Genomic DNA, 23,993 nt, shown 5'->3' with positions numbered 1-23,993 from the left:
ATTTTTGAGAGTCAGAGAGAGACAGCACAAGCAGGGAAGGGTCAGAGAGAGAGGGAGACACAGAATCCGAAGACAGGCTCCCGGCTCTGAGCTAGCTGTTAGCACAGAGCAGGACACGGGGCTCGAACCCATGAACCATGAGATCATGACCTGGGCCAAAGTCAGACGCTTAACCAACTGAGCCACCCAGGCGCCCTGGTAAAGCTCATGTTGAGATGAATCTTGGAGAAACTATCTAAATGCCTTGAATATGGAAATACTGTTTTGCTAATAAGTGGAGACCACAAATGTTTGCGTACCTTCCCTGGTGACCAAGAATCATTATGGGACATTTGTTAACATCACAGATTCCTAGGCCCTACCCTGAATTCACCAAACAGAATTTCCTGGAAAAAGGCCTGGAAAGCTGTATAATTAACAGGCACCACCAGTAATTCTTAACACAGAAGTGTGAGAAAAGAGTAGCCTAAAACAACAGTCTTCAACTATTAGTGAGCTCAATAAAAACCACGATTTAAATAAGTTTTCCTGGTGATTCAGATTGAGGCAGACACTTAAAACTTGGTTATTTAAAAGGACTAACTGCCCACCTACGGGTGATTACTCTTGGTTAGAGTGGTGAGTTCCTCATAAAGAAGGAAGATGTAATAACCTCCACCAAATACCTCATAAATGTCTTCTGTTGATGGTAATGTGTCCAAAGTTATGGTATCAGTTGGAAATCCTAGGTATCATTTGCAAATGGCAGCCAAGGTAGCCTAAAGGTTGGAGAAAGACTGGCAATTGTGCATTTCCAATCTGCCTCAACTTCCTAAGATGAGGAACTCCATTTATCTATGGGTAGATGAGTAACCTGGACTTTAGAAGAAAAACTCCTCCACTTCAACAATTTAATTGAAATCAATGAGGCCAAGATCCTTAAGAATCTCAAGAAAGAAGAATCAAAAGCTCTGGGACTCTCAGGCAAGAACAATGTCAGAATGGTAGGCCCTATTCCACTGGGAATCAAACAGGAAAAACAGATAGATATGGTTTAGAGAATTAACTGTTTGGACAGGAATTAAAATATCAAGTGATAAAGGGATACAGGTATGTTGTTCCAAAGGGACACGTGCACCCCAATGTTTATAGCAGCACTATCAATAATAGCCCAAGTATGGCAAGAGCCCAAATGTCCACTGATGGATCAATGGATAAAGAAGATGTGGTATATATATGCAATGGAGTATTACTCAGCAATCAAAAAGAATGAAATCTTGCCATTTAAAACTACATGGATGGAATGAGAGGGTATTATGCTAAGTGAAATTAGAGCAATATATCACTTGACTCATATGAGTACTTTAAGATACAAAACAGATTAACACAAGGAAAGAGAAGTAAAATATAAAAACAGGGAGGGGGACAAAACGTAACAGACTCGTAAATATGGAGAACAAACAAAGGGTTACTGGAGGGACTGTGGGAGGGGGGATGGGCTAAATGGGTGAGGGGCTTAAGGAATCTGCTCCTGAAATCATTGTTGCACTATATGCTAACTAACTTGGATGTAAATTTTAAAAATACATTTTAAAAAATATGAAGTGATGGAAAGATAGCTATTTAGAGAAAGGTAAAAGGAGAGTAATTAGCTAACACCCGAGATATCTCTGAACAAAGTGCAGGAAACTTCTGGCAGTGAGATGGAGAAAACAAGACAGACAGCGCTCCTTAAAGCTCACTTGGAAGGACCATCTTCTGTGCCAACTCAGACCAAGTGCTTTGTGAGACAGGTAACAGTAAGGAATGAAAACTATCATCTTTCCATGCCAGTGAAACCAAAATAATTCAGATTAAATTTCGTCCTTACATGTCCTTATCAGAACTTACTTCTAGGGGCGCCTGGGGGTTCAGTTGGTTGAATGTCCCACTTTCGTTGAGGTCATGATCTCACCCCTCGTGAGTTTGATCCCCGCGTCGGGCTCTGTGCCGACAGCTCAGAGCCTGGAGCCTGCTTCAGATTCTGTGTCTGCCCCCTCTCTCTGCCCCTCCCCTGCTCGCTCTCTTTCTCTTTCAAAAATAAACAAACAGTAAAAACAAACAGACAAAACAACAAACTTACTCCTAAATTCAACTACTAATCATTGGGAATAAGACACAGCTGGAATCCCCAACCTTTTTCTTGAGCTAGATCTATGCTTACCATAATTCTGCTACCCCTTTCCTAAAAATAATAGAGTATGTATATATATTTTTTATGAGTGTTTCCTTTGGTCTTCCTGGAAGAAAAGACCAGGTAGCGAGGGAAAAACTGCTGACTGGCTTTCATGCTGGCTCTGCAGGAGTCTTTCAATAAGGTTTCCATTCATTTATTATGTGAATATTTATTCATACATATTCCATTACAGTTGACAGACCTTAATCTACCACATGACGACTTTTAGTTGAACAATTCCAGTGGTAGTAAAACAGCAAAATATGATCGTTAACGCTGGTCCTCATTACAGGACCTATTAAAATCAAAGCTCATTTGGGCGCCTGGGTGGCTTAGTTGGTTAAGCGTCCGACTTTCGCTTAGGTCATGATCTCGCGGTTCGTGGGTTCGGGCCCCGCGTCGGGCTCTGTGCTGACTGCCAGCTCAGAGCCTGGAGCCTGTTTCAGTCTGTGACTCCCTCTCTCTCCGACCCTCCCCTGTTCACGCTCTCTCTCTCTCTCTCCTAGAAATAAATAAAACATTAAAAAAAAAAAATCAAAGCTCATTACACTTAAACTCAGAGTTGATCAGATGCAGGTAACTGTGGAACAATGAAATAAAATGGGGAACAAATGAAAGTGAAACGTGCACTTGTCGATGCTGTACAGCAAAGGGTCAGATAATGCAACATATCTGTGTAAACCTGGAAATCAGCTCAAGAAAACCTGAATGCAACAGGACTTTATGAGGAGACTTCTGGGTTGTCAGAGACTATGACGTGGTGGTCAATTGTGATAAGGTACACAAACAGCTGTAGCTGCAGATCTGAGAACCCCAAGACCACTATAAGAGAGATTGAATTATTCAGCAAAGCTTAACGTCATGCAGTGTGTGACTTTCAAATAAATTTAAATGTAATATGACTAAAAAGTCCATTCTCTTTCTTCTACAGCACTCTACCTACATACGATGCTATAGGGCTATTTTCAATTAATTAGGGATGTTCTGGTAATGTAAACAATTACCGTTTCCCTAATACTACCATGTGTTGATTCTGTTTTCATACACCACCTCTGCACAAAGTGACCATCACCTGTACTACAAATTATTGTGGAGATCAAGTAACTTTTACCATTTTTTTATTCATCAGAAGTTTCTGAAGCAAATATATAAGCCCCAATTTTTTACCTGTTCCAGAAACGCTGTTTGCTTTTCCAAAGCTACACAAATATTTTCATTGATTTGCTCTGAAGTTTTGATGCGCTTAACAGTTTCTTTGTTTTCTGGAAAAATCCTCTTCTTTTGATTATGGCCTCGGGGAAATGGAAAGATCAGAGGTAAAACTATTCTTTCTAAGAAAGGAGACAAGGGAATTCTCTAATCTAGTGACCAAAATGTGATCAAGGCAACATTTTTTAGCAAATGTAATTGTATAAAAACTTCCGACAAACAAATCCTTAAAGAAAAAAAAATGATTATGTTTTAGAGTCTTAGGTAGGATTCTCGTCTCAGATACACCTTCCCTCCAACCTTATTTAATGCCTATTAAAATACCAACAAAAACTGAATTATAGCATTTAATCCTTTAGTTACTTAAGTGCTCCTCCAGTATTCTTATAAAGTTACTTAGGCAGCGTGACATATTTTTAATATGTGATCCTATTATTATTTATAAATAATTTTAAATCCATCTTGTTAAATGATCACTATGTAGCCTAGACAGGAACACAAAATTTATCCTACAAAATCAGTTTTTCCTTAAATTTCATTAACCTACAAAACAACCTACTTCTAATGAAATTTACTTTTGCTTTTGATTTTTGTAAGTCTAGAACATCAGTGGTTAATTATGTGACGTTTTTTGGTCACTATATACACACACATATGTATATTCTTGTGTGTATATATCCTTATTATCTATCAGCTTATCCTTGGCATATGATTTGCAAGTCAATTCTATGGAAAGAAATGAGTTCACCAATGATTTAAAATATCACTCTTGCAACTAGCCTCCTAAATTAACCTAATAAATAAATCTTCAAAATAAGAAGAGATGGAGGAGTACCTGGGTGGGTCAGTCGGTTGAGCGTCCGACTTCGGGTCAGGTCATGATCTCACAGTTTGTGGGTTCAAGCCCGCGTCGGGCTCTGTGCTGACTGCCAGCTCAGAGCCTGGAGCCTGCTTTGGATTCTCTGTGTGTGTGTGTCTGTGTGTGTGTGTGTGTGTGTGTCTGCGTGTGTCTGTCTCTGTCCCTTCCCTGCTCGTGCTCTTTCTGTCTCTCAAAAATAAACATTAAAACATTAAAAAAAAAAAAAAAGGATAGATATAGTGAAATAAACCAAACAACTGCCTTAAACCACCTTTTGGTTTTTCTGTACTCCTTCTTTGCCAGTATTTATTTCCCTTTGGATATGGAGAATACTCTTTCTTCTCCTCACCCTAAATGGTTCAGAAACAAGATACTCTAAAACAATTATTATCATCATTTACTTTTCTCCTGACTATATGTACTCTACTCTTTCTGCATCTGAGGCTATAAAAAATCCTCCAAAAGGAAAAGGACTAATTTCTCCAAAAGAGGCATAAGTATACACTTACTGTTATTACTATCCATGTCAAGTGCTGACAGCCACGTTGAGTCTACATTTTCACTATCTGAAATGCTGGAGTGACAGGTTCTACAGGATTCGGCACTTTTCAAAATGTCAGCAGGACAGTTACTGGAGATGACTGAATTCACCAACGTAGGTATTTTATCAAAAGGAACAAAATGAGTTTCTGAACTTAAAATGTGACCTTGTCTTTCATCATGTGACTCAGAATTGGAGTTTGTTTCTGAATGGGAAAGGATCTTGTTGATTATCTCATCATCCAAGGTGCTGTTTCCTGTAGACTTTGGTATGTCAACCACACCACTCAAACTGGACGGACAACAAATGGAGTTCATAGTACAATCCTCTTCACGTTGTTCAAAATAGGACATTGTTACACCTGTCTGACATTCAAAATGACTTTTTGAAGTGTTTTGTGAATCTTTTGTCTCCTGTGTAAAGAGTCTCCTGGAAGATTCTATTGTTTTTGTTGGCTTTGGGGAAGGGCACACAACTTGTTCTTCAATGTATTCCGATCTTGTTTCTGAATCAACAGTTTCTAATGGTTTTGTAACATTCTGACACAATACTTTACTTTTCGGTGAGCATACTGAATTTTTGTTAGAGTCCAGCAAGGAAGCAGCATTTTCAGACCGTCCATATTTGCTACTTATGGCACCGGTATTTGAATTCTGATTACCACTTGACATATTACTATTCCCAGTTGCTGTTTTCAGTGCTTCGACATTCTTTGACTTACTCAAGATTTCTATTTGCTTCCGGCAACTTGCAGGCATTGTTTTTTTGGCTTTTAGTATCTTCCGCTTACTTCTATCTGGACTTGCCATCTTTCATACCCTAGAATTTAAAATACCATATTTAAGTACTTCTCTCTAATAGACAAAAGCTTATTTATTTGGAGTATTAAAATTATGTTCAGACTATCTCTGAAGATTTAGATAATTATATTTCTTGAAAATTACATCCATTTTCATCTGTCACTGTAAATATACAAGTAATTTTAAACTTTTCCTATAACTCTAAACTATGTAAACTCAAACTTTCTATTGCCAGTAAGCCTCTACTTGATACTAAGCCTGATAATTTTATCTGGCCACTTTTTGTGGTATCACCTTATTGCCGTAACTATTAAAGTCTGGTTTCAACAATCCAGACAGGTCATACTTTACATAATCTAAAGACTGAATTGCATTTCATAAAAACAAAACTCAATGTTTTGCAAAGAATTTTGCACTTTCCCCACATAGTAGCACCTTCTTAAAGCCTTCCTAATGTTCAAATTTCTAAAATAAATGGTACCGTGGGAGTAATTCCCAATAGTCAGGAGTAGAACATAAATGCTAAAGATACACAACATGATGCCAGTTCAAACAAGAAAGCCAATTTCGGTTTCTTAACAATTATCTCTCATAATTAAGAAAAATCTACATAGCAGAGAAAAAGATCTTTTGTGTTTCTCTCTCAGTATCTACATCAAGTCTGATCTAAACTGCAAGTAGGTAAATGGTTTAAGGGAAAGAATTCCACCAAGTGACCAGGCAGTCAAAGGCATAATAAAAGCAAAAGAATATATATATATATACACCTGGGCATGATGGCACAGTTACCTAGCAAACTACAGAGAACTTATTAAACTGAAAGAATCTAGGGGCACCTGGGTGGCTTAGTGGGTTAAGCGTCCGACTTTCACTTAGGTCATGATCTTGCGGTTCATGGGTTCGAGCCCCGCGTCGGGCTCTGTGCTGACTGCCGCCAGCTCAGAGCCTGGAGCCTATTTCAGAGTCTGTGTCTCCCTCTCTCTCTGGCCCTCCCCTGCTCATGCTGTCTCTCTCTCTCTCTCCTAGAAATAAAAAATAAATAAATAAATAAACTGAAAGAATCTACGGCTTTATAAGGCACAAATAACACAGTCAAAACTCCCTAAATAATTTTTTCATTTGCAACCCTATTCTTAGTTGAAGCTTTTGTTTATCTTTTTTATTCACTATTTCATATGATCAGGAACAGTTCCAGGATTTGTGAGACCTGAATGTTGAGGTGAATAGTTATTTAGTAACAAGAAAAAGAAAATCAGAACAAATTGAAATAAAAAAAACTCATGTATAAATAAACACCACAAAATCCAGAAAAATCACACACTCATTAATCAAGGGCCTGATACAATAGATCCTGTTTTGCCTATTTGCCTCTTCATGAACATAATTTTTGCAGTATTTCCCATAGAGAGAATGAACAAACGAAGGCTTTCTTCTAGAATGGTTAATTTTTTTTTTTAAATGTCTATTTTAGAGAGAGAACACAAGCAGGGGAGGAGCAGAGAGAGAGGGAGACACAGAATCTGAAGCAGGCTTCAGGTTCTGAACTGTCAGCACAGAGCCCGACGCGGGGCTGAACCCAACAGCTGTGAGATCATGACCTGAGCCAAAGCTGCAGCCCAACAGACTGAGCCACTCAGGCATCCCATTTTTAATTGATAATCACGATGCATAAAACAATCAGCTTCATGTAAAGACATACTTCTTGTTGATACTGCTACAGCTATGTGCCCTATAAACACAAAAATTCTTATTTTATTTCAAAGGCAGAATTCCTATCAAAAATGAAAACAAAGTATGGTGAATTAAAACAAATTTTAATGTTTATTTTTGAGAGAGAGAGAGAGAGAAGGAGCATGTACGGAGGAGGGACAGAGAGAGGGAGACACAGAATCTGAAGCAGGCTCTAGGCTCTGAGTTGTCAACACAGAGCCCGATGTGGGGCTTGAACCTGCTGATCATGACCTGTGTTGAAGTTGGATGCTTAACCAACTGAGCCACCCAGGTGTCCCTATGGTGAATTTTTAATTAAATATGCTGTATTATTTTTCTAAAAAAGAGAGAAGTTCTTTTGACTGGAAATCCATGAGAACTATATCCTCTACTTACATTTTTAAGCATGTGGTAATTGGAAATTTTTTTCCTGACTGCCTTCTGGCTTCACAAATTTCAATTCATGGCTTCTTCACTCCTCACATATTTCAGGTTCCAGGCACTGCAGACCACATTCCCATCACAATCTGGCCAAGAGGCAATAATTACCTACACTCAAAAGTGACTATGAACCACAAATGTATCCTATTAAACACCCACACTAAGGTATCCCTAATCACAAACCGCCTGAAGCTATTCTACTGCCAGGTGACACAGAGGTAAGGAGAAATCAAGATGAAGAGAGACAGTGGTCTTAAATGATTACAGCTGAAATATCTTATTTTTATAAACCTTAAAAAACTTCCAACTCTGTGAATACGCTGCTATGGCCCTTTCTCAGGGCCTTTAGAAAAGGCCCAACTAGTGAAAAGCCCTGAAAACTTTGGGGGAAATATGCCTCTACATGTGATGCATACAAAAGGCATGTAATATCCATAAATTATGAAGTACAACAACTTGAAAATACTGAATATCTTTTGGGGTGTCTGCTGGCTCAGTCAGAAGAGCGTGTGACTCTTGATCTCGGGTTTGTGTGAGTTCAAGCCCCACACTGGGTGCAGAGATTACTTAAAAAAACAAAATACTGAGTACTTTTGAACCACCCCCCATTCATTCAATCAAGTACTACCAGTAACTTGCATTTACCTGTTTTCCCATACCATGCCTCCTCCTGGTTACTCATTCTAAGATAATTCTTTACCTTAAATTTTGAGTTTATACTTCTATTGCTTTTCATAAGTTTCATTATAAATGTCATGTGTAAACAGTAATTTTGCTTTTGAGCAAACTATAGTTTTCTAACACTTGTTCCTTCATGAATATCCAAGACTCATCCATGCAATTATATACAGCAATAATTTTTACATTTTAGTGGCATTATAACAAAACTTGTTTATTTACTTCTCTATGAAGATATGAATCACTTCCAGTTCTCTTTCTTAGTAATACTTGTTTCAAGGTGCATATCTGTAAAAATTTTTTGAGTGGATCTGTTGGGTAGCAGTTAAGATACGAACACATGTTCAACTTCTCAAGATAGCCAAATTATTTTCCAAAGCAGGTATACCAATCAATTGCTCTATGGGCAATATATGACAGTTTCTACCATCCACATCACCTCAAGCCTTTGGTATTTCCAGACTTAATTTTTACCAATCTATCTGGCTACAGATATGTATCTGTCTTTATTTGCAGTTCCCTGATTACTAGCATCTTTTTATGTTGATTGGCTATACAGCTTTCCTTATCTGCAAAATTCCTGGTTATAGCTTATTATTTTTTTGACTGGGCTTTCTCTAAAGCTTATTTATTTATTTTGAGAGAGACAGAGACAATGTGAGTGGTGGAGGGGCAGAGATGATCCCAAGCAGGCTCTGTGATGTGATGTCCCCACAGAGCCCAAAATGGGGCTCAAACTCATGTGACATAATTACCTGAGCAGAAATAGAGAGTGGGGATGCTTAACCAACTGTGCCACCCAGGCACCCTGAGTTGTCTTTTCTCATTTACATCTTAAGAAAACTTATTATATTACGAATAATAATCCTTTGTCAACCATTTGTTGAATGAGTTACAAACATCTTGGATCTTCCTAATTTTTATATTGACAATTTTCTTTCTTTTATGGTCAAAGTTTAATCTCTGTTGAGAAATCGTTTCCTACCCCCAAGGCCGCACTGGTGGTACAGAAGCCTTTTTCGTATTAGGTTATCTCAGGACATGGACCTGTACCATGGGTGCGTTAACTATAAAAGTACATAATATAAATGCATACCTGAGTGAGTATACAATAGAGATACTTGCTCAGTATTATTTTTAAAGTTTTTGAACATGAGAAGATGGGTCATTAATTGTGCAACTTGCTAGTTGATAAAACTTACGGCACTAAAGAGACCTAAATCACCTGGAAAACCTCTGTATCAGTATGCTTAGGAAAAAATAATACTGCCAGTAAAAGGCTCAGTAATACTGCCAGTAAAATTTAAGTACTGGTAACTGCCTAAAAGGTAGACTATAGTTTACATGTTGTAAACAGTTTTAGTGAAATTTATTATAAAGTTTAAAAAAACGGTCTAATTGGGGGAATCCCTGCCATCACCAGAGCTCGATTGTCTTCAACCTCGAATCCTTTGCTGTCAAATATACTGCACTGGACACACACCATTGGAGCCATGGTGCTGTCTGCAGCACAAGGTTGGAAAGAGAAGTCATCTGTATTATCGCTAGTTTTAAAGACCTTTCTTCTGTAATTTAAGTCTGTAATCCATCTAGAATTGATTTTACAATGTTCTGAAAGGACGGAATCTAATTCATGTTTCCCTCAGGCAACTAATTAATTGTTGGACAGTATCCTGTTAATTTTGAGCTTTAAAAATATAATGCCTCTTTTATTTATCTGACTTAACTCCTGCTGAACATACTGTTGTTCATCCCATCAATTTTAGATGCTACTTGTAAAACTTCAAGTATTTTAGTCTAATGGATCTTTTAGTAGAATTTAATCAAATTACATTTAATATAAATGCCATTAAAGCTTTAATTTATGTTGTTATCCCTTTCTGATTTTCACAGCTTTTTGCTGTTATGTTTTCCTTTCTGTTATTTGTGATCTCCATATTATGCTTCACTATGAAAATGTCTCTATTTTTTAAGTTCTACCATGTGTTCCGATTACATGGATTCTAGTATATTTAAGTTTTCCAAAAGCATTTCAGCCAATGTTTTAGAAACCACTGAAGTACAAAATAAAACAGTATTATTTGAACATACATTATTAAAAAAAATATTTAAGGGGTGCCTGGCTGGCTCAGCTGTAAGAGTACGTGACTCTTGATCTCTGAGTTGAAGTTCAAGCCCAACACTGGGTATAGGGAGTATTTAAGAAGTATTTGAATTTTACATCCAAGATTTTACCCTACTTTAATGTTATATATACTTTCAAGAATAATTTTGGATATTTACATTCTGCTTCAGAGCCAAAATTGGCTATTATGAATAAATCGGCTATAAACATGCATGTGTCAGTTTTTGCATGGACATGTTTTCATTTCTCTTGGGCATATGCCTTTATGGAATTGCTGAGATATACTGTAACTCCATATTTAACCTTCTGAGAAACGCTGTTTTGCAAAGCCTCTGGACAAATTTACATTTACACCAGGAAAGTATGACAGATTTCGTTTTAGTATCACTTCTTCAACACGCACTATGATCTCTTTTCTAGTATGCTCATCTTGGTGAGTGATGTGGTACATCATTTTCATTTTTATTTTCCTGATGGTTAATAATGCTTATTGGCCACTTGTTTATCTTGTTTATTCAGATCATTTTTCCACTTTAAAATGGGGTTATTTCCTTTTTTTATTACTGATGTACAAGAGCTCTTTGTATATTCTAGATTTCAGTCCCTTTTCACTTATGACTTGAAAACTTCTCACATTCTGTAGGCATCTTTTCAATTTCTTGATGATATGTTTTGAAGACTTGAAGTTTATATTTTTGATATGTTCACTTTAGTTTTTTTAATTCATTGCTTGTACTTTTGGTGTCACATCTAAGGAATCAATGCTTAATCCAAGGTCATGAATATTAACTCCTGTTTAAAAATTTTATAGCTTTAGTTCTTCAATCTATTTTAATTTTTATACAGTGTGAAGGGGATACATTTATTCTTTTGCATGTGGACATTTGTTCTAACACCATCTGAAAAGGCCATTCTTTCCCCTACTGAATTGTTTTGGTACTCTTGTCAAAAACCAATTAATTTAAATGTTAAGGTTTATATAATGGTTCTCAATTTTATGCCACTGACCCATAGGTCTTTCTTTATGTCAGTACCAGAATCTCAACTACTATAAATTTCTGGTAAGTTTTAAATTTAGGATGAGTCCTCAACCATTTATTTTTGGGTGGGGGAGGTGTTGTTTGGGCTGAGTTCCTTAAATATGTATATTAATTTCAGAACCAGATTAACAATTTCTGCAAAGAAGCCTACTGGACTTTGATAGGGATTGTGTTGAACCTACAGATCAAGAGATCAATTCAGGGAATGCTGCTACCTCAATTCTACCAAATATTCTGATCCATAAACATGGAAGTCTTTCCATTTTTTAGATCTTTAATTTCTTTCAAAAGATTTTATAGCTTCTAGAGCTTTGCAGTTCTTTTCGATGCTACTGTAAATGAAAATTTTTCTTAATTTCATTTCTGGGTTATTCACTGCAAGTATATGGAAATACAACAGAATACTGTATATTGATCTTCCCTGCAACATTGTTGATCTTGTTTTTATCTCTAGTTTTTTAGAGGTTTCTTTAGGATTTTCCACAAATAAGATCCTGTCATATGTCAGTAGTTTTATTTCTTCCCTCCCTGTCGTGATGCCTTCTATTTCATTTTCTTGCCTATCCCGACTAGAAGCTCCAGTACAATGAAGAACAGAAGTGGCAAGAATAGATATCCTCTGTAGATTTTTCACAGATGTCCTTTATCAGGATAAGGAATTTCCCAATTATCTCTACTTTGTTGAGTGTTTTTTCATAAAGGAGCATCGGATTGTCAGAAAATGTTTTAGCCTCTATTAACATAATCATATGGCTTTGTTCTCCATTTCACTCATACATTTTTATATTTTTGGATTTAAAACCAACCTTGCATTCCTGGGATAAATCCCACATGGTCATTCTGTGTTGCTGGATTGAGATTTTTAGTATTTTGTTGATGAATTTTTTATCTACTCATAAGAGTTCTGTAGTTTTCTTGTGATGTCTTTGATTTTGTTATCAGAGGAGTACTGGCGTCACAGAATTAGGGAAGTGTTCCTTCCTGTTACTTTTTAAAAGAATTTGTAAAAAATTGGTGTTTTTAAATGTCTTGTAGGACTCAACAGTAAACCCATCTGTTACTGGACTCTTCTTTGCATTCTAATTCAATCCTTTTACTTGTTATAGGTCTGTTTCAATTTTCTATTTCCTCTTGAGTCAATTTTGTTCATTTTTGTCTCTTTAAGAATTTATCTATTTCAACTATTTGACGAGTTTTTCTAGAGTATTCTCTTATAATTTTTTTTTTAACTTCTGGAAGGTCAGTATTAAGGCTGCCTCCTTCATTTCTGATTTCAGTTATGTAAGTCTCTTTCATAGTCAGTTTAGGTAAAAGTTTGTCAATCTTTTTGATGTTTTTGAAAAACAACTTTTGGCTTCCTTGATTTTCTCTAGTTTTTATTAATTTCATTAATTTCTACCTTACTCTTTATTATTTCCTTCATTCTGCTGACTTAGGTTTAGTTTGCTCTTCTTTTTGTATTAAGGCTAAAAGTTAGGTTATTGATTTGAGATCTTTTTCAACACTGGCACCCATCACTACAAATTTTCTTCTAATAATTGCTTTAATTTCATTCCAAAGTTTTGGCATGTTAGGTTGTTTTAATTTATTTCAAAGTATTTTCTAATTTCCTTTGAGTTCATCTTTCACCCATTGGATATTTAGCAGTTGTTGTTTAGTTTCCACGTAGTTGTGAATTTCTCAAGTTTCTTCTTGGCATTGAATTCTAATTTCATTCCACTGTGATCAGAGAATCTACCTCATTGACTTCAATCCTTTTAAATTTGCTGACATTTGTTTTATGGCATAGTATGTTTATACTAGAGAGTACTCTACGTACATGAGAATAATGTATTCTGCTGTTATCTTGTTGAGTGTTCACAAGATGTCTCTTAGGTATAGTTGGTTCATATGTTATTCAAATCTTAATGGTCTCCTACCCAGTTTTCTACTTTTTTTAATGTTTTTTATTTATTTCTAGGAGACAGAGAGAGAAACAGCGTGAGCAGGGAAGGGTCAGAGAGAGAGGAAGTCACAGACTGAAACAGGCTCCAGGCTCTGAGCTGGCAGTCAGCACAGAGCCCGACGCGGGGCTCGAACCCACGAACTGCAAGATCATGACCTAAGTGAAAGTCGGACGCTCAATCGACTAAGCCACCCAGGCGCCCCTCCTACCCACTTTTCTATACATCATATAAGTGCTGTAGTGATCTCCAACCATTATTTTTGAATCGTGTATTTCTCCCTTCAATTCTTGTCGAGATTTGCTTCATATATTTTGGTACTGTTATTAGGTACACGTATAGAATTGTTATAAATTCTGGAGAGAATGGCCCATTTATTATAAAATATCTCTCAGGGGCACCTGGGTGGCTTAGTTGGCTAAGTGTCCAACTTTGTCTCAGGTCATGATCTCACGGTCTGGGGATTTGAGCTGACAGCTGGCTCAGAGCCTGGAGCCTGCTTCTGAGTCTGTGTCTCCCTCTCTCTCTGCCTGCTCACATTGTCTCCTTCTCTCTCTCAGAAATAAAACATTTTTAAAAATTTATACTCTCTGCTAGTAGTATATTTTGTTCTAAAACCTATTTTGTCTGAAATCAGTATAACCACTCTCTTAAATTCTTTGCACGAAAAATCTTTTTCTATCCTTTGATTTTCAACAGATTTGTAGCTTTCAATCTAAAGTGTCCCCTTTAGACAGCATATAGTTGGATGCAACTTTCCCTCCAATCTTATAATCCCTATTTGTGTTTGTTTAATCCATTCATATCTGACATTAATACTGATAATTCGATTTATGTCTACATTTATTTTTTGCTTTGAATATCTCACATCTTTTGCTTCTCTATTCCTTCAATGCCATAGGTATTAGCTTAAAATGCATTGATTGTAAATGGTATTTTAAAATTTCATTTTTCTGCCTGTTACGTAGAAATATAATCAATGCCTTAATTGATCACATCTCCAATTCATTAAGATTCACTTGTTTGAATTCTCTATGTAAATAATGTCATGAATTTTTCTTGCTGATCCTTGTCTTTTTCTTCTGATCTTACTGCATTTAATAAGCCTCCAGCGTAATATAAATAGATATGCTGTTAGTTTCTCTCATTATCAAACTTGGACAAGTTGTGGCATATCAATATATCACCACTAAATATGATATTTGTAATAATTTTTAGAGATAAACTATATTGGATTAATTACCCTTCCATTCCTAGTTAAGATTGTACCAAGGATGGGTTTTCCATTTAATCAAATGCCTTTATCTATATAGATGATCATATAATCTCATTTTTTCAATTAATTTGCATTACATTGTTTGTTTAGGAATCTTGTATCAATGTTATGAGAGAGAATAGTCTATAATTTTCTTTTATTGGGTTTTGATAAGATTATGGTGGCCTCATAAAATTTGAACATCTTTTCTATTTTCTGAAGAGTGTTTGCAAACGGTATTACTTCTTCCTTAAATGTTAGAAATACTTCACCATAATGCCACCTAGGCTTGGAGTTAGCTTGGTAATAAGGGTTTTCAATTATAAGACACAGGAGCATTCATATTTTCTACTTTTTTTGTTACTTTTAGTTCTTCCCCTTTCAACAGAATTTCAAATTTGTAAAGTTCTTCATAATATTCTCTAATTATATTTGTAACATCTATAAGATTTGTAGTTTTTTCTTTCTTTTTTAAGACTGGGGGGGAACAGCTCAGACCAGGTTCAGACTCTGTCTTACCATGCATACCAGCTTCTTAGCTCATCTGGGCAGATGTCAGGGCAGTGAGTGAAGTCAAAGTACATGGGCACCCACAGGACCTAGAAATTGGTTTTAGAGCAAGCCTGGCTCAGTGGTCCAGCAGGCTGAAGTCACTCTGGTCCTTGACTGTCTAACATGGGCTTCTATCTGCTGTTGTGGCTGCCACTGCTCCTTCCTTGTCCTTGTAGCCAGTCAGGTTGTCACTGAGGCTGGTGTAGTGTTTTCATTCTTGATATTAGAAATGTGGATTTTTTTTTCCTTCATCATTCTTACTGGAAACTTATCCATTTAATACTTTCGAAGCACTGACTTTTGGCTTTCTTGACTTTCTATTGCACGTAGTGCTTACTTCCTGTTGCCATAATTCCATTTTCTTCAGGCTTGATTTGTTGCTCTTTTTCCGGCCTGAGAAGAAAACTCAGATCTTTAATTTTCAGCTGCTTTCCTCTCTTCACTTTTTGCATCTGAAGCTATAAAACCTTCCTCTAGTTCTGCTTTAGTTGAGTCCCATACATTTCAATAAACTGATCGTAGTTTTATCATTTGGTTCAAAATACTTCCAATCAACTGTTATCATTCCTTCTATGATCTGTGGATGATTTAGAAACAGTGATTAATTTCCATTTAATTGCGGATTTCCTATTTATGTTTTTGTTGAAATTTCACTTAATTGCACCATAGAGAATATCTTCCAAAGTGAGTTATCTTCCAAATGATGTTTGTCGAGGCTAGGTTAATGGTCATTTTTTGAAAAGTTCCATGTATACTTGAGCAGACACTGTATTCTAACACTGTTGAGTGCAATGTTGTTATATGTAAATGCCAAGTAGTTCGGATGTTTTCAGTTGCACTGTTCACAATCTTCCAGCTATTAAAAACAGTGATTGTGGATTTGTCCACTTCTTTTGACTTAATCAGTTTTCCTATATAGTTTGAAGCTGCGAGTACATAGAGTTGAGTTTATTTTCCCTATGCCTGCTGATGGATTGGTTTTCTTCATTATAAAATCTCTTGCAAAGCTTCTTGCTCCAACAGTATCTTAATACATTACAAACACTAAATAAACACCAACTGTATTTTTTAAAAATCCACTGAACCAAACCTTTACCTGCCCTTTACTAAAAAGTAAAACTTAAAAACCAACCAACCTGAACTAGGTTATATAACCTCTTCAAGGAAATATAGTTCAGAGCCAGCATTTAATCCCAGGCCCTTAAAGATTCAAAGAAACCTTGTATCACAAGTACAAATCAGATAAGAAATTTTGAAGAGAGAGTTATCTTACCGGCTATACAAATGGTCAACAAATTGACAAAACTTGGCCAACTTGTGCCAGGTGACAATCTCATAATGAGCATGACCTAATTACTACTCTAAGTATGGTCCATGGACCAGCTGCACCACCCACCTTCTAAGTGCTAGCAGAATTCTGCTTTTATTTAAAAAAAAAATTATCAATGTAAAACCTTAAAATCAGTTATACAGTGCTCATAATGAAACGTAGTTGCCTGTCAGNACGAACCGTGAGATCATGACCTAAGTGAAAGTCAGACGCTTAACCAACTAAGCCACCCAGGCACCCCAATATTTAAGTATTTTTAAATATGTTCACACTATTTCCGGAATTACAAATTCTAGCAATTATCAAGTTCCTATATATTTACAAATGAGATTTAGCTCTTTCCTATACCCTACACATTTTTTAAAATCCCATTTGTAGCTAAATCAATATATTAGTTGTTAGAGGCAAATATTTTCTACATAACCAGGTAGATCATCACTGTCAGCATGGAGCCTGATGTGGGGTTGGAACTCATGAGCCATGAGATCATGATCTGAGCCAAAACCAAGAGTTGAATGCTTAACCTACTGAGGCACCCCCCAAAGTCATATTTAAAGATCACCTCTTCAAAAAAGCCTTCCCCTGGGGCACTTGGGTAGCTCAGTCTGTTAACATCGGGCTCTTGGTTTAGCTCAGGCTATGATCACATGGTTCAAGAGTTTGAGCCCTACGTTAGGCTGTGAGCTGAGAGTACAGAGCCTATTTGGGATTCTCGGTCTCCCTCTCTCTCTGCCTCTCCCCCACTTGGGCTTGCTCTGTCAGGAAAAAAAATTCAAACAAAAAGGCCTTCCCTCAAGATCACGACTTTCTTACCTGAAGAGGCCATTACATATATTTTGTTATAAGCTTTGAGGGCAGAGATGCGTCTTATTTTTATATCCTCAGCAAGGCAGCTTTCATACAGCTTTACAAAATGCTGCTTAAATGTGTACTTCACTTATAAAAAATTAACCTAGAGGGGTGCTTGAAGTGTCCGATTTTGGCTCAGGTCATGATCTCATAGTTCTTGAGTTCGTGCCCTGCATTGGGCTATGTGCTGACAGTTCAGAGCCTGGAGCCTGCTTCAGATTCTGTGTCTCCCTTTCTCTTTGCCCTTCCTCCACTCACACTCCATGTGTGTGTGTCTCTCTCTAATAGAAAGCCAACCAGGGTTAGTCTCTCCCTAATTAAAGTACCAAAATGGGCCTCAGCAATTTTTGCCATAGGGAGTTTGTAAGCGATTTCTTACCAGCAGCACTATATACAGTATAGTCTCCGAAGTGTATTAATGGTACTACATTTAGTAGTTACCTACAGTGCATCTACACAATTAATGGTTGGGGTGCCTGGATGGCTCAGTCCGTTAAGCATGGACTTCAGATCAGGTCATGATCTCATGGTTTGTGGGTTTGAGCCCCGCACCAGGCTTTCTCTCTCTGCCCTTCCCCCATTCACACTGTGTCTATCTCTCTCCTAAAAATAAACATTAAAAAAAGATTTTTAAGGGGCGCCTGGGTGGCTTAGTCGGTTGAGCGTCCGACTTTCGCTTAGGTCATGATCTCGCAGTTCATGGGTTCGGGCCCCGCGTCGGGCTCTGTGCTGACTGCCAGCTCAGAGCCTGGAGCCTATTTCAGAGTCTGTATCTCCCTCTCTCTGACCCTCCCCTGCTCACGCTGTCTCTCTCTCTCTCTCTCCTAGAAATAAATAAAAATATTAAAAAAAAAAAAAAGATTTTTAAAAACTGTTAAATTTAGTAAGATCAGTCTATGAACATCCCTTGTATCCCAAGAAACTTAATCAGGAGTTCAAAAATTCAAACTAATCTGGTTATCTCCCCTACCCAGAGAGTCTTAGTTATTTCTCTCCAAATATTGCCTGACTACAATCTTTTCTGTCATTCAGACTGGTAAAGCTCAAGAGCGAGAAGTCACCGGAGTCTACAGTAATGCATTTTAAAGGTATGAGTCAAGGTTTAATTAAAACTCAGAGAACAGAATATTTAAATGATGTAAGGCGACAGAATAAAACAGAAAACACTTAAAGTTATAAAGTTTATTTTTATTTGTAACTATCCAATATATTACTTAAAATCTGATTACATGAAATGAAATACATCTGTACACACCCGCTATGAGCAAATTCCATGATATACAGAAAAGATGCAGGGTCACATATTTTCACACCAGAATTCAAGATATTAAGTAGCAAGGAAATACAGTGGACTGAAAGCAGAGATGATGTACAAAAGTCAATAAGGTAAACAGAGCAGAAAATTAAGATGCACCTAGACACACCGGTTCTTAAGAGCCACAAATCATTTCCAGGTTAGACACTGTTCCTGCATTTCTGTTGACGCAGAAGTCAATCTTGGCATGTGGTCTATACAAATCTGCAGATAAAACTGAGAGTTTAGATTCATTTGATTAGGGTCACACTCAGCATCTCTAAAAACCCTACTTTAGGACAGACGACCAACGCATAATTCCAAGCTGAATTCAGTGTCGTTCTTGATTCAGAGGCTTCATTCTACATTTTTAAAAGCTCTCCGTGACATAAATTATCTTTACCTTGACTGTTCTTCACCGTTTGTTTCGCAAATAACTACGTCGCTGGTCCCTTTGCTGGCTACAAATAAATACACAAGAGTGTCACAAAAACTGTTACTAAATCCTGCGCTGGAGTTAACAGTCTGCGTACATGGACAGGACGCAAATTCTTCCGTTCTCCTTCTAAGGGGTTGGAATTATTCGGTAGGCTTCTCTTTCTAGATCTTGGCCACACGTTGGTCTTCAGGGCCGTGCACACGAGCCTGTCCCAGAGCCAGTTACGGTTGCCGACCCCTAACGTCAGAAGCGTTGTCTTCAACACGGCCACACCGAAACGCGGGAGAGGTCAAGTTTTCCAACTACCGCCAAGCTGGGGTCCGAGAGGCCAAGCAAACTAAGGGCTTCCGCTCTCTAGCGCGCACATCCTTAGACTTGGCCAAAATGCGGGAGGCCGCAGATCAGGTTTCGGCCGGAAGAAGAAAACGGTCTCTGATACGTAAATGTAGACACACCCGTTTGTAAGCGCGCCTAACAGGCGGAGCGCGTGCGTGGGCGTGAGAGCCACCTCCGCGAGGACTCGGCGGCAGCGTCCCCGGCAGGTGTCCGGCACGCGTCTGCGCCCCGGGGTCGCAGGTGGCCCCTCCGTCCCCAGGCCCACTTCCCAACGCCACGTCTCGACGGCACTCTCCCAGCCGCCCCGATGCTCCGGCGCCGCGCCGGGCACCGCCTGCCCCCGCGGCCCCTNGGGCGGTGGGGGCAGCGAGGGGGCGGTGACCGAGAAGTGGAAGTCGGCTGCGGGGTGCCTCAGGCTCGCCGCCGGGACGCCGGTTCCTGTCAGGCAGTCGTCCTTGGCAGCCGAGTGGCGGAGTCGGTCGGTGGTTCTGAGTGACTCGCGCGACACCGTAGTTTTCTGAGACCTGTGACTCGTGAAACTTTATAAAAACCTATTGTAATCTTCAAAATATTGCCTTTAAAATTCATTTATCTGGATTAAGGAGTTTTTGGACGACTCCTTAAATTTTGCGACCCAGGAGAGTGGGCTTGGCCCACTTGTGTTCTCTTGAGTTTCTTAAATTGTCCGGGGCCCTGCCACCCTAGAGTGCGTCAGATTTCACGAGGCAGATGATGGCCCTATTTGTGACTGCTGTGTGTTCAGTCAGTTATGAGTGCCCTCTCTGTGCTCGGTCAAGGGAGCATAACCATCAGTTTTTCGATAAAGCCTCATCGCCGAGGGGACAACTTCTTGCCTTGTAGTAACTACTGGCTAAGAGGAAAATGAGGCAAGAACGTAAGTTCCAGAAGCCTGGGTCATGAACGGAATGATGTACTCTGACACAGTTGGTTCCCCAAACCTAGAGGGATTTGCACAAGCCGGGGGGCAAAGGGGGGGAGTTGTCTATTCTATTAAAAAAATAGTATTGACCTTTTTGTTGGTCTCAGACGGTTCAATGGAATTTTCCAGAAACTTCTAGAAAAGTGTCTTGTGAATTGCAACACAATGAATGCAGAAGCAGGAGAATCCAAATGTCTTAAGTCAGACACTTAAGGAAATTGGCAAAAATGTAAAAAACACCAATCTTTGCGCAAGTTTTTATGTTTTGTTTTGGAAAATATTTTTTTATTTTTGAGAGACAGAGAATTGGGGGTGCAGGCAGTGGCAGAGAGAGGGAGACAGAGAGGACCTACACTGACAGCAAGTGAGCCTGTCATGGGGCTTGAACTCACAAACTGAGATAATTGAAGTGTCTAACTAGGGTTGCTGAGAAAAAGAGAGCGTGTGGGAGGCTCGTGAATTGGAGCCAGATAAGGAATATGGATTTAATTCAGTCAACAGTAAGTAGCCTTTAGAAATATGTCCATTTAGGGAAATAGTATATTGTGCGCCACAGCAAGAACTATAGTCCCACTCTATGCTGTCTGTAAACGACTCAGCTTAGATCTAAAAGACACAAGCAGGTTTAAAATAGATAAGAATAGATATCCCATGCAAAGAGTCACCAAAAGAGAAGTGAGGTGACAGTAATAATAGCAGACAAAGTAGATTTATAGTCCAAAACCATTGCAAGAGACAAAGAAGGACGTTATATATTGATAGGACACTCCATCAAGAAATACAATAGTCATAAACATATTCACATCTCACAACAGAGCTAAAAAATACATGAAGCAAAAATGGCCAGTAGTACTAAGGGAGAAGTAGACAATTCTACAACAATCAACAGTGAATAGAACAACAGAAAGAAGACGCGTGAGGAAATAGAGCGCTTGAACAACAGTAGAAACCAACCAGACCTAACAGACCAATGAAGGATACTAAAACAGCAAAATAAACATTCTCAAGTGCACATGGAACAGTTCTCCAGGACAGATCAGATGTTAGGCCACTATACAAAACTCACAAACATTTAAAAAGATTGGAATCACACAAGTTATCTCCTCTAAACACAATAAAATAAAACTAGAAATCAGAAACAGAAGGAAAACCAGAAAACACACATGTGGAACATAACCAACATGTCCTTAAACAACCAGTAGGCTGAAGAAGACATCGCAACAGAAATCAGAAAATTCTTTGAGTAAAAATGAAAACACTATATACCAAAATATATATTTAGGATGCACTCAGCCTGCCAATTCTGAAATTATTCCATTATTGTCAAAGGTCTTGTTTTTGGAATTAAAAACCCATGGGTATCACAGTTGGGGGTAGTCATGTGATTAAAAGAAGCCCACAGATAGTGTTACAGAATGTAAGGTGTCTTTGATTGGACAAAGTTTATGGAAATATTGACAGGGTGATAACTGTGCCAACAGGCAAAGATAACCAAGTGTGGGTTCCCTGGGCTTCCTCAGTGCTGAAATGGCTATTGATGTTAAGGTCCAACAGAATGGGGACACTTTAAGGCTTCTCTTTTCCCCTCTCCTATGGCTCTCCCTAGAAGGAAGACATACATTATATATCTGCCTATTTACTGTTTGCTTCTCCTAAGTCTTTGATCTTCAGTGTGTTGATGCAGCACAACTCAAAACATTTATGTTATTTTATGCTTGTTAGCTGGTAACTAGCACAAACCAAGTCAGCACATTCCTGACCACTTACGAAGGGATCAAAGGTTAATCTCCAAGGTGCCTAAACCAGGAATCGGCTTTAGACCTGAAGTCCTTTTCTGCTTAGATTATTGCAAGTGTTGTACTACAATGAGATTTTGCTTTAATATTTGTTTTTATTGTATGAAGTTCAAGTTTGATTCATTCACTTTTTTTTTTTTACTTTTTTAAAAAATTATTTCTGAGAGAGAGAGAGACAGTGTGAGCAGGGGAGGGTCAGAGAGAGAGGGAGACACAGAATCTGAAGCAGGCTCCAGGCTCTGAGCTGTCAGCACAGAGCCAACCACGGACTCAAACCCATGAACTGCGAGATCATGACCTGAGCCGAAGTCAGACGCTTAACTGACTGAGCCACCCAGGCGCCCCCCCCCTTTTTTTTTTTTGCTTTTAAAATCAAATTTATGGGGGTGCCTGGGTGGCTCAGTCGGTTAAGTGTTGCACCAAGAGACACAAAGACCACCTGAGACCACTGAAACTGAATTAAGGGAGTCTTTACTACCAGCCAGAACTGCACAGAGTTAACACAGAACTCTGGGGGCACCTGGGTGGCTCAGTCGGTTGTGTCTGGCTTTGGCTTAGATCATGATCTCGAGGTTCCTGGGTTCGAGCCCCGCTTCGGACTCTGTGCTGACAGCTAGCTTAGAGCCTGGAGCCTGTTTCCGATTCTGTGTCTCCCTCTGTCTCTGACCCTCCCCTGCTCATGTGCTCTCTCTCTCTCTCTCTTTCTCTCTCTCAGAAATAAATAAAATATTTAAAAAAAAAATTTTTTAAAACCCATAGAACTCTAAAAGTGCGCCCCAAGGTCCAAGAGCTTAGGGCTTTTTATAACGAGCAAGCAGGCTAGTGGGAAGTACAGAAGCAGAATTGAGGGGTTATTGTAAAAGGCTACAAAGCAATAAGGAGAGCAGCACTTATCCTGGTATGTAGGAAAACATTTGTCATGTTGAAGGCAAGGTTCAGGGTTGTAGGAGAGTTTCGAGGGAATAGTCATTATCTCAGGGACAAAGTATGCAAACTGTCATAAACAACCATTAGCAGGAACATTAACTCTCATCCTTTTACTTGTTTTTTTTTAGCTTGCACCTGGGGATAGTCATGTAGCCCTCCGAGTGCAGGCCCGGAAGGTAAACTCTGGGTCAAGATGGAAGGACTGAGGCTAACTTCATGTGCAACATAAGTGTCTGACTTCGGCTTAGGTCATGATCTCACGGTTTGTGAGTTCGAGTCACACATTGGACTCTCTGCTGTCAACACAGAGCCTGCTTTAGATTCTCTGTCGCCCTGTCTCTGCCCCTCCCCCCTTGTGCATGTGCGCATGTGCACAAACACGCACTCTCTCTCTCTCTCAAAAATAATTGAACTATAAAAAAATAATGAAAATAAAAACGCTATGGATATAAAAATTACATAAAATGGGGACACCTAGATGACTCAGTTGGTTGAGCTTAGATGCTTTCAGCTCAGGTCATGATCTTCCAGCCTTGAGACAGGGCCCCACATTGGGCTCCATGCTGAGTGTGGAGCCAGCTTGAGATCTTCTCTCTCTCCTTCTTTCTCTGCCTCTCCCCCCTCTCTCTCTCAAAATAAGTAAATCAACATTTAAAATAAATTACATGGGGCGCCTGGGTGGCTCAGTCGTTTAAGCATCCTACTTCAGTTCAGGTCATGATCTCACGGTTCGTG

General features: G+C 38.6%; 1 protein-coding gene across 1 annotated transcript in view; it reads right to left on the bottom strand.

The window, feature by feature from the left end:
* Positions 1–19,940, bottom strand: part of ATF7IP2 (activating transcription factor 7 interacting protein 2) — a 54,621-nt gene extending 34,681 nt beyond the window's left edge. Inside the window, exons 1-3 of the mRNA XM_077773299.1 lie at positions 19,224–19,940; positions 4,772–5,622; positions 3,362–3,486 (exon numbers count right to left, since the gene is read on the bottom strand). Of these exons, the coding sequence (XP_077629425.1) occupies positions 3,362–3,486; positions 4,772–5,612 (966 nt within the window). The 5' untranslated portion in view covers positions 5,613–5,622; positions 19,224–19,940. The remainder of the gene's footprint in view (positions 1–3,361; positions 3,487–4,771; positions 5,623–19,223) is intronic.
* Between the last annotated feature and the right edge of the window lie 4,053 nt (positions 19,941–23,993).

The sequence above is a fragment of the Crocuta crocuta genome, unplaced genomic scaffold (assembly GCF_008692635.1).
Source record: "Crocuta crocuta isolate KB4526 unplaced genomic scaffold, BGI_CrCroc_1.0 scaffold16, whole genome shotgun sequence".
NCBI lineage: Eukaryota > Metazoa > Chordata > Mammalia > Carnivora > Hyaenidae > Crocuta > Crocuta crocuta.
Note: the sequence above shows the minus strand (reverse complement) of the source record. Positions and strands in the feature narration are given on the sequence as shown.